The sequence below is a fragment of the Psittacula echo genome (genome assembly GCF_963264785.1).
Source record: "Psittacula echo genome assembly, chromosome: 2".
In the NCBI taxonomy this organism is placed as follows: domain Eukaryota; kingdom Metazoa; phylum Chordata; class Aves; order Psittaciformes; family Psittacidae; genus Psittacula; species Psittacula echo.
The window spans coordinates 67,372,346-67,383,228 of record NC_137737.1 but is presented as its reverse complement, the minus strand read 5'-3'; the positions used below and the strand labels follow the sequence as shown (position 1 = coordinate 67,383,228).

The 10,883-nt window shown below is 41.3% G+C and overlaps 1 protein-coding gene across 1 annotated transcript in view; it reads right to left on the bottom strand.

Annotated features, from left to right (window-relative positions):
* Nucleotides 1-311: 311 nt before the first annotated feature.
* STMND1 (stathmin domain containing 1) overlaps nucleotides 312-10,883 on the bottom strand; it is a gene marked incomplete at its 5' end in the record, with an annotated part of 31,382 nt that continues 20,810 nt past the window's right edge. The window contains 7 exon segments of the mRNA XM_080609665.1: nucleotides 312-608; nucleotides 611-614; nucleotides 4,383-4,391; nucleotides 4,395-4,465; nucleotides 4,468-4,533; nucleotides 6,657-6,837; nucleotides 9,039-9,189. Coding sequence (XP_080465791.1) covers nucleotides 475-608; nucleotides 611-614; nucleotides 4,383-4,391; nucleotides 4,395-4,465; nucleotides 4,468-4,533; nucleotides 6,657-6,837; nucleotides 9,039-9,189 — 616 coding nt within the window. The 3' untranslated portion in view covers nucleotides 312-474.

Sequence of the window (10,883 nt, the reverse complement as noted above, 5' to 3'; positions counted from 1 at the left end):
TAACCTTATCTAGGTATTCCTGCTCTGGCAGGGGGATTGGACTAGATGATCTTTTGAGGTCGCTTCCAATGTCTAACATACTGTGTGATACTGTGTGTGATACCCAAGGCTTCATCCAACCTGGCCTTGAACACCACCAGGGATGGAGCATTCACAGCTTCCCTGGGCAACCCATTCCAGTGCCTCACCACCCTAACAGTAAAGAATTTCTTCCTTATATCCAATCTAAACTTCCCCTGTTTAAATTTTAACCTGTTACCCCTTGTCCTATCACTACAGTTTAGAGTAATATCCCAGGCTTTCAGCAAAAATAAACCTGGACCTCCAACATCTTGGAGATGAATGTAGGACCCACTGTGTTGTCACTAATTAGGTTTTGGTAGCAGGTTGTTGATTAACTGCCTGCATTAGCTTGATTTATAAAAAATAGAGGGGTTTGGTGATAAAGTGAATAGTGGATAATACACAGCAGAACTAATGATCCAGATTTTTTTGTCTTGCTTTCCGCAGAATTTTCATGTCCTTCATTGTGGAATCATCCACTTCTTTGTTTTCAAATGGATTTTTTTCCAGCCTAGCTGGTGGTTTCTTCAGTGTCTTTTCCAGGCATCTCTCTGTAGAGTTATTAAAAGCTTTCAGCAAAGTGTATTTTGATGTTGGGGTGGCACTTTACTGATTGCTTTCTGCCTTTTTTTTTTTTTTTTTAATACTTGGAGGTGATGGACTCTACCAATGAAAGCCTAGAAATAATGAAGTGCTAATAGCCTGAGTGCTTTCTGTGAGTGAACATTTGCTACACTGAGAATTCTCCTGTTCTGCTGAGAGATTTGTCTGTATGCTTGCAGTGTTGCTGTACATCCAGCAGATGTGGGGATTTGGTAATGAAGCTGTAGGTATTTGAGGAAGTTACTTTTACTACTGAAGAGATTTAAGAATGGTTTTGTTAGGGCTTTGTAATCATAATGCTACTGGCCTCTGCTGCATACAAGTGAGCAGCCCAGTCCTAGAGCTCTGCTGCTGAGGGTAGAACTTACTCCTGGAAAGATGTGGTGATCAGCCAGGAGACTGAATTCTACTGGTTTCCGTATGATAAGCCGTTTTAGCAGTGATAAACCCACACCAAGGACCTAGGGTTGAACTAATCACTATCCTGTTACAAGTTTCCTGAGTTGTCTCCTCTCCAGACTTTTATTGCCATAAATAACTCTAGAAGTCAGGTCTCACTGCCAGAAGTGTTAAGTGCTGCAGATAGTATAGAAGATGACTCATTTAGTGAGATGAAGGTGGAGCATGAATCAGTAAGAAAACTGATATACAAAGGAGACGTTTTGAATGCAGATGACACACAAAAAACTGAACAAAGCAATGTTCAGTCATAAAAATGAAACAAAAGACTTTTTCAATAGAGGAAAAAGAAAGAAAAACTCTTCTATCTAATGACAAAGGTCATTCTAGCAAAAGCCCAAAGTGGAGAGATATTGCATACTGAGCATGTCATTCCTTACCCAAGATAAACTGTAGACTGCATAGGAAGAGATTAATGGAAGATTCTTCCCAATATGCCCAAACTAAAGAAAATATTCAGCAAGCAGGTTGCTTTCCAGATTGTTCTGTGTCTATATAAGCTGAGAAAAGAACTTACCTTTGAGCTAAACAGTTTTTGGAGATCAAGAGTCCTCATAGCTTTAACGAACCCACACTGGAAGCTGACAGCAATACAAATGCTAAAATAATAATCTGTGTGCATCCCTTGTAAATGATAACTCAGAAGTGGATAAAATTCCCATAGACAGTTTAAAACTACAGGTTTTGGTCCTTTGCTTACCCTTACACACATATGAGTGCCTTTAAAGCTAGGCTTTGAAAATAGGTACCCAATACCCTATAGCTGCTGGTTCACTAGTGAACTGAAGTGTTCAGTGCTACCTATAATTCAACTCCTGCCACTTCTTGGGAGTATGGGTGTTTATTAATTAAATAAGCACCCTCAAGAGCTCAGTGTAACTCTTGAGGGGTGAGGATTAAACACTCTCATATTTCATATTTGACATCAGTTATGATTCTTTGGACATTTGGAAATGATTCTTCATGGAGACATCAGTCACTGGAACAGGCTCCCCAGGGAAACGGTCATGGCACCAAGCCTGTCAGAGTTCAAGGAGCATCTGAATGATGCTTTTAGTCATGTGGTTTAGTTTTAGGTAGCCCTTTGAGGAGCAGGGAGCTGGACTTGATGATCCTTATGGGTCCCTTCCAACTTGAGGTCTTCTGTGATTCTATATAATCTTAGGTGGAAGCTCTGGCTTTGCTGGCATTTTTAGTAAGGGCCACTGTTAAAATTGGAGAGGATGGTTTATTCTGTGGCATGTATGGCTCTTCCTTAGCTTTGTTATGCTAGAACCATAAAATGTTGCTCTGAAAAGTATTGCTTCTTTAAGGCAATAACACTTAGAAGCAGGTATAGCAAGGTATCTTAACACGTACTGCTAGGAATCCCTTTTTTCAGTAGGAAGTGAGGGATGGACAGAAGACTAAAGGCCTCCAGCATAGCCGTTTCACAGTGTTGGCAATGGCAGGAAATCCAGAGAAGACAGGTAATGCTGTCAAGGCTTAAGGGATGCAGATACTTACATGGAGCAGAGCTATGCATATGAAAGGAAAGCTCTTGTGAGGATATCTCTGTCTCAAATACTATTGTAAAAATAATCTGAAACTTGGTTGTACTTGTCTTTCATGGTGATGTGATGTCTGTGAGCTCATTTCTTCATTGAAGTTAGTGCTAGACCAGAGTTTAGAATAAAGCTATTCATGCCTGTTCCTGGTCAGTTCCAAAATTTCAGATGTGAATTTACCCATGTGTTAATGCCCAAAATCCAGAGCTGCATGTTGTAATTTGGAATATGTCTGGGTGATAAACCTTTTCTACTGTGTCTGTGTTCAGCTTAGTCTCTCTATTCATAGGTAATCTGCTGGATTTGAGCTCTAATGGAATAAACTATTCTTACAGGAGGTAGCACAGGCCAAGTTTTCTATTGCTACTAAGGGAGAGCTAATAGTTAACAGCTAGTGACAGATTTAAGTTTTCACTTGTAGGTTACGCAGCAGCAGGCCCAGCTGAAATGTAAAATATCACTTGGAAAAGTTGGCTTTGTTAGTGAAAAGTATGAGGTTCATTTTTAAAAGCTGTACTGATTTTAAAAAGGGGAAAAAAAAGAAGTGCCTTCCTCGTACTGGGAAGATGGAAATTCTCCAAGCAGAAATAGCACAGACTGAGTTTCTGTCAATAAAAGAGTATGTGTAATTTAATACCAGACAGCTTTTTAATACAGGAGGAAAAAAAAGAACAGATACTTGCCTATCTTATGAAGGGAGAAAGATACAAAACCCTGCCTGCAGAATGTTACCTAAATTTAGCCACGAAGGAGATAATCCTCTGAGATACCAAAAATCTGTCAGAGGGAAGTAAATTAAAGCTGTGGAAAAGCTGTACTCAGAGACCCTCAATCCCCATTTTCCAAAGTGCTGGAAATGCATCATGCAGCACCAGTGGCCGGACTGTAAGGTGGCACTTGCTTGTTTAGCTCTTCATACAAATTCTTCTGTTTGATCTTCAATAATGTAAGTGGCTGATGTTAGAGAGGTGTGAATGGCTTGTCTCAAGTGACAAAGCTACCAAAAATTGTCCTTGGTTTACGCTTGAGTTGTTCTTGTGTTCAAGCAGTGATCATGCTTTGGACAGCACATCCATAAATATGTTGAACTTCTTACATACTCCCTGCAGACCTTCTCCCTCCCTCAAAGTCCTGTCTGGAAGAGACATCTGATCATAACACAAAGCTTCACAACAAAAGAATAACCTTGAGTTTGGAAGACAAACTAAACCGCAGGTTATCATTCAGAATTAAAAGAAGATGGAGAGTAGCTTCTTTCTCAAATACTAATTCTGTAATTTTTTTAAAATCCATTTTGTAATTTTTTAGTCTGAGATTAAATGTGAATTGTAGATTTCTCCGAAGTGCGAATACATAGGATTTCTGAGGTCTCAGGTTTTAAGTGTAATTATAAGCTAACAGTAGTATTTCTTCTTGTTTCATGGACTTCTTTCTAAGTTTGTGGCATGCAACTTTCAGTGAGCTTTTAAAAGAGCAAGTTTTTAGCACTGTTGCTGCCTCCTTTGTCCCCATTTGAAACAAGCCCAGGAGCTGTAAACAACTGAAAACTGCTGCCAGCATCCCCGTAACGCAGTTCTCTGTGTAACAACTTGCTTCTAGTCTTAGAGGGGATATGCTTGGATGCTTTGCATGTTCAGAAACTGAATCTTGGGGTGCTCACAGCAGGGTCAGAGCTGTTATAAGGATCCTGTCCCATACAGTGACATTTACCTTGTTTTCTTACACTTCTCCAGTCCTGGCAGTGGCGCTTTGGGTCTTGATTATTCCCTGCATCCTCAGATCCTCAAGAATGATGATTTTTGCCTCTCTGTTTCCTGTAAGGGCCATGATTTACTGATGAACTCACTGATGAGCAATGCATCTTTAAAAGATGAAAACCTTAAAACTTGTAGAGCATCTGGCATTCAAACAAAACTTTGTGATGCGTTTCCAATGCCAGAATTTTTATTTAAGAGGCTACACACTGAGAATGTCCATTGGAGAAGGCTTGCTCAAGGCTCTCTTCACTACTTAAAATTTGCAGTAAGCTTTTTAGTGGCTTGAAAAATGGTGCAGGCACCTAGTTCAGTTTCTCACTCTAGTCTATTACACCCAGAGGGGCATATTCACGAAATAGGGAAGCATATGCTGAAGGCCTGTGAAGCCAATTTTTGAAGACGTTTTCACAGAGGATGTGGGAGCTCTATGTAGGGAGCTCTTTACAGTTCAAGTTCTCAAGGGTTCTGTGGTCTTGTCAGAGAAAGCTAGGCTGGGATAGGATAATACAAGCTACTGAAGGGCCATCTTGTAAAGGTCACTATGATCATTCTGTTAAATGAACCCAAACTTTCATATGCTTTTGTGGTTTATTATTTTTTTGTTATAGCAGCATTACTACATTTGCGTCTGACCATAAACATTCCAACACTTAATTATATATTTATAAACAGTGTTTGAGACTAAAAATCAAATTATTTTGATAACCCTTCTGAGTAGCTGTTTAGTTTCCACATATTAGACATGAATAAACAAAGAAAAACTTTATTGCCAAGACCCATCAGGATTTTCAACCCTTAGTTGACAGTTCTACCATCTGCCCAACCTCTATTGACAAAATTTAGAGCTTTTGTATAAAGAATGCTTGGACCAAATAAAAATTGCAGTTATTTGACATCTCCCAGTCTTTGTAAGCAGAGTGAATATGACAATGTTGGCTTATATTTTAGTTGTAAAACAAAATACGTAACTACCACCTTGTAGAAGCTGACTCCATACCTGGCCTAAAATAACTGAGACAGTCACCCAAAACACACTGGAGTTCAGCTGTCAGTCAGAAGACTTAAATGTCAGAAGCCAGTATACAGCAAAACATAGCTTGGCAAAAAAAATAAAAGCATGATGAGTGGGCAACGCTGACAAGTGATGTGAATTTGTATTGTTTTACTAGTCTATTAATCCAGCAGAAAAATCTATTTGCAATATCTTGATATGGTATGGGTTTTGTTTTTCTCTTGAAACAGAAGATTGAAGCATGATTTCAAAAACTTCTTCTGTTTAGAAATTTCCTGTGAAGTTATCCTTTTAGCAAGTGGGAGGGAAAGGAGCTTGAAATTCGATGAAACACCATTTCAGAGCAAGTAAATAACTGCTCAATATGAAATGAAATCCTTTCATCATGTCCTTCTGTGGCATTGGGAGTTAAGTCCTCTTTAATGAATAGCAAACATGAGTAATTATTGTTTTTGTGTTTAATTTGAAATATTTTATTACAACCCTTGTTTATTACAGAGAGTAAATAACCACTGTAGATTTTCCATTTAGTGTGTTTGTGAAATGTAAGATGTTCCTAGCACTTGAAAAATACAAGAGTTAAACTACAAAATTGGAGGGTTTAAATGTTCCAAAGATAGTGCTGCTTTTCCATTAGGATACTTACTACAGCCGTATCCTAAGACAGAGAAGTTTGGGTTTAAGTGTTTGCTTGTTCCTAAAGGGGAAAAAAAAAAAAATAAAATTCTTAGCAGACCTTTGCTTATCATCATGATGATTTCTGGAGTTTTTATGGCTCTCTCTGTATGATAATTGGCCCTGCAACTTTCGGGGCGCTGTATAGACTGTTATGTTGTAAAAACTGACTTGTAACATGAGACTGAGAGCCCTCGAGGGGCAATGCATCCTCCCAGTGTGCTATAGTCTCACTTAGAGAGGGCTACCCCTCGGGGCAAGGCTGAGTTTGTTCTCTTGGTCTGTTCCAGGCATCTGCCAAGAAAAGTATCTACCCTGCTGCCTGTTCTGGTAGGGTTGAGTCATGCTGCAGAACATAATCATCAGCTAGGAAATACTGTCTGCTACTATTGCATGGCTTTAAACTAGTGGTAAGAGCCCAGTCCTTCCGCTGCTGCAGTGACTGTTTCTGGATGTGTTGGTTGTAGCAATAGACTTGCCAGATTATTTCCTCCTAGGTCTCCATTTGTGGAGCTGATATGAACTTCAACTGTTGTTTACCTGTGCTTTGTGCATTGCTGCTTTTCCGAGATGATGTAAATCTTTCTGGTAGTTCCTCAGAGTAGTCTCCCTCACTGATCTGGTCTTCAAGTCTGGCTGTATCCTTTGAAGTGCCTGTTGGCCAAGCTGCCCCATCCTGTGTTGGGACAGTCTCTGTTCCACCAATGCTGTCATTTTTAGTCTACCAGAAAATTAATAAACAAATGAGAAGCTCCTTGGGCTTCTAAACATTTGAGGTGGTATCTAGAATAAAACTGGCAGGTTCAGAGTGAAGTGGAAGACAAAAGGTGTTCCTGATGCTTATCCATGTTCTGTCACAGGTGAATGTTGATGGTGAGGAGCATTTTGGAAAGGAAGCAATGACCTTAAGCCTAGATGTGTCTATAATCCAGTTGAATATTGGAGTATTGTTTCAGTACTTTAAGTGCTTTCTGTATGTGAATCATTGGTTAGAAATTTAAAACTGAGCTTTAAATTGATGCTTGGTAAGGTGTGCACCTTCTAAACAATAGCTTTAAACCTCCAAAGAAGGCAGGACTAGAGCCTAGATGTATTCTTGTCTCTTCTGTGTGAGTTGGCTCAAGCCTAAACACAACTCTGCAAACTTCACAAAGTGGCTGTGTACATGTATCTCATGATATTTGCATATATACAAGCCACCTGCCTCATAATAGCTTTGTGAGGCAAACCCCACATTGCTGCAGTGTTGTAATTCATCACTGGTGTGGGAGATGAGTGCTTCTAATTGTATCTTTAATGAGGCAAGTGGGAAAGGCTGTGAAAAGCAACATTTCAGGTGCTGTAAAAGCACATCATGCATGTGGCCAAATGGTGAGTCTGCTTCCCCTGTGGCATAAGGGTTGTATTAAGCTGAGTGGTAACCCTTGCCTTAAAAAGCTGCCTGACAGAGTCAGAGCTACCGTTAACATCAAAACCGTTTCTCTGTATGTGCATGAGACCAGCCAGTCTCACCTCTGTGCCTGGCAAAATCTTGGAGCAGATTCTCCCGGAATGCATGCTAAGGCACATGAAAAACAACAAGGTGCTTGGTGACAGCCAGCATGGCTTTGCTAAGGGGAAATCCTGCCTGACCGATTTGGTGGCCTTCTATGATGGGGCTACGAAACTGATGGACAGGGGCAGAGCAGTTGACGTCATCTACCTGGACTTGTGCAAAGCGTTCGACACTGTCCCACATGACATCCTTGTCTCTAAATTGCAGAGACATCAATTTGATGGGTGGACCACTCGGTGGATAAAGAACTGGCTGGATGGCCACACATGAAGAGTTGTGGTCAATGGCTCAATGTCCAGCTGGAGGCCAGTAATGAGTGGTGTCCCTCAGGGGTAGGTTTTGGGACCGGTCTTGTTCAACATCTTTGTCAGTGACATGGACAGTGGGATTGAGTGCGCCCTCAGCAAGTTTGCCGATGACACCAAGCTGTGTGGTTCAGTTGATACGCTGGAGGGAAGGGATGCCATCCAGAGGGACCTCAACACGCTTGTGAGGTGGGCTGATGCCAGCCTTATGAAGTTTAACCATGCCAAGTGCAAGGCCCTACACCTGGGTCAGAGCAATCCCAGGCACAGCTACAGGTTGGGCAGAGAAGAGATTCAGAGCAGCCCTGCAGAGAAGGACTTGAGGGTGTTGGTCGATGAGAAAATGAACATGAGCTGGCTGCAGTGTGCGCTCGCAGCCCAGAAAGCCAACCGTGTCCTGGCCTGCATCAAAAGGAGAGTGACCAGCAGGTCAAAGGAGGTGATCCTGCCCCTCTGCTCTGCTCTTGTGAGACCTCACTTGGAGTATTGTGTGCAGTTCTGGTGACCTCAACATAAAAAGGACATGGAACTGTTGGAACAAGTCCAGAGGAGGGCCACGAGGATGATCAGGGGACTGGAGCACCTCCCATATGAAGATAGGCTGAGAAAGTTGGGGCTGTTCAGCCTGGAGAAGAGAAGGCTGCGTGGAGACCCCATAGCAGCCTTCCAGTATCTGCAGGGGACCTATAAGGATGCTGGGGAGGGACTATTCATTAGGGACTGTAGTGATAGGACAAGGGGTAACAGGTTAAAACTTAAACAGGGGAAGTTTAGATTGGGTATAAGGAGGAAGTTCTATACTGAGAGGGTGGTGAGGCACTGGAATGGGTTGCCCAGGGAAGTTGTGAATGCTCCATCCTTGGTGGTGTTCACGGCGAGATTGGACAGAGCCTTGAGTGACATGGTTTAGTGTGAGGTGTCCCTGCCCATGGCAGGGGGGTTAGATCTAGACGATCTTTAAGGTCCTTTCCAACCTTAACTATTCTATGATTCTATATGTCATTGTACACTTGTGCTAGGACATCTCTTAATGAACAGAGTCTGTTGGGAAGAAGTCAGTACCTGGCTTTTGGCTTCCTTTTTGTTCTGTAGCTCCTCAGAAGACAGCTGTATGACAGCAACCTCATTAGAAATGTTGCAGCCCGTGGTGAAATTGTGACCATCTGCTTCTCCTTGCTGCAAGTCCAGGGAGTGGATATACCGTAGCCTCTTCCTTGGAAGCTTGGTTATCCATCATCACCATAGATAAGACTCACCATAGAGTCTTAACTTTTGCCAGGGCCTGTTGCTACAATAAATAACATCACAGAAGGTTTTCTTCATATGTCTTGGCATACAGACATCATTGTCTCTGTCCAAACACCCTCCTCTGAGGTTGAGAGGGAATGTATTTCTTTTGCAGAGCTGGGATGTTTGTTTAAGAGCAGCAAATCTGCACAGGTCATTTGGGGTGCTTGTGAACCTCCAGCCTTTTTTCCTTCCTTTTTTTTTTTTTTTTTTTTTTTTTTTTTTTTTTTTTTATCAACAAGATACTATCACATAAAATCCACATTTCAGTCTCTGGTTAGATTTCTTAAGTACTTGTCAGCACCATTAGCTATTAGAAAAGATGAGTCCTGAATCTGGAATTCCAAGCAGCAAGGCAAGCTATTATATGGGAGGACATGTCATCAGGAGTCAAGGACAGCCTGTAACTAGGGAAAAATCTTTTAAGCATCCTTTGAGATCATTGTACAATATCTTGATTACTGTTTGAGTCTGTTTACATCCCTAGAAGATCTCTGTAGGAAATTTAAAAGAAGAAAAAACCAGCTGTGGTTTACACTTTCAGGAGGTTGTTATAAAAGGTGGCAGAGAAATGTTAAGGCAGTTGAAAATCATGTCTTGGTTCACTTGTGCAGAGATCATCAGCTGCTAGAAGAAATAAATCGGTCTTTTACATAGTAAGGCTGGCGCACTTTCAGAATCAAATGAACCCCAACACTGAGGCAGAGTGACTGCTGCCTCAGAGATTACTCTGAATGAGTGGTTGCAGGCAGCCCTATGTGTTCCTCTCATCTCCAGTCCAAACCCTCAGCTGTTCTGGTTGGAAAGCTGCAGAAACTCATTTGCATGGCAGTGAGATGAAAGTGGTCTTCCCTGCCTCAGGGTGCCTTATTTGACTGTCCAAAGCATTGTCTTAAGGTTACTGTATGGCTTCCAAGTTGTAGCTAGCATCGCTACCCAGCTCAGAAGTCATGTATATGACTATATCTACCTGCACTCATATCCAGGAGCTGCAATGGACTCTCGAATGTGCATCTACTGTCTCTTGAGAAACAAGTGTCCTCCGAGAAATGTTCTTTTTTTCACCCATAGTCGACAGGGACCTGATTTTTGTGTCCAGTTTGAATTCACACAGAATGCAAGTCAAATAACCTTCCGCTGTGTGGGTTGGTGGTTGTTGTTGCTGTTCTATCTTTTTCTCTTTAGCAGATGTTTGCAGGTTGTATGTGATAATGCTGAAATGTGATTGCTTCTTGATGTATGGCAGAACATGATGTACAGGCTGAGCTGCTTGTTTGCATTTCTGATTAAACACTTGCTGTAATGGTGCAGTTCTAAAACTTGATTGTGAGAGGTGAAATTTTAATCCTTGCAAAAAGGGATTTTTATTTGTTCCTTCAAATGCAGCTAAGGTGATAAAATGGAAACTCAGTGTCAGTTATCAAAGTAGGAAAAATTTATTAAATATAAAGCCATAGGCTGTAGCATAATCAAAACCCAGGTAAGCTGTATGATTTATGCTTTACAAACCAATTACTGGCACATAAAAAGAAAGACAAGTGATAGTGTGAAGAAATAAGAGTACACAGGATGTAACAAATGCCATGAAATTGGCCCTCATTCGTTCTTATGAAAAGAACC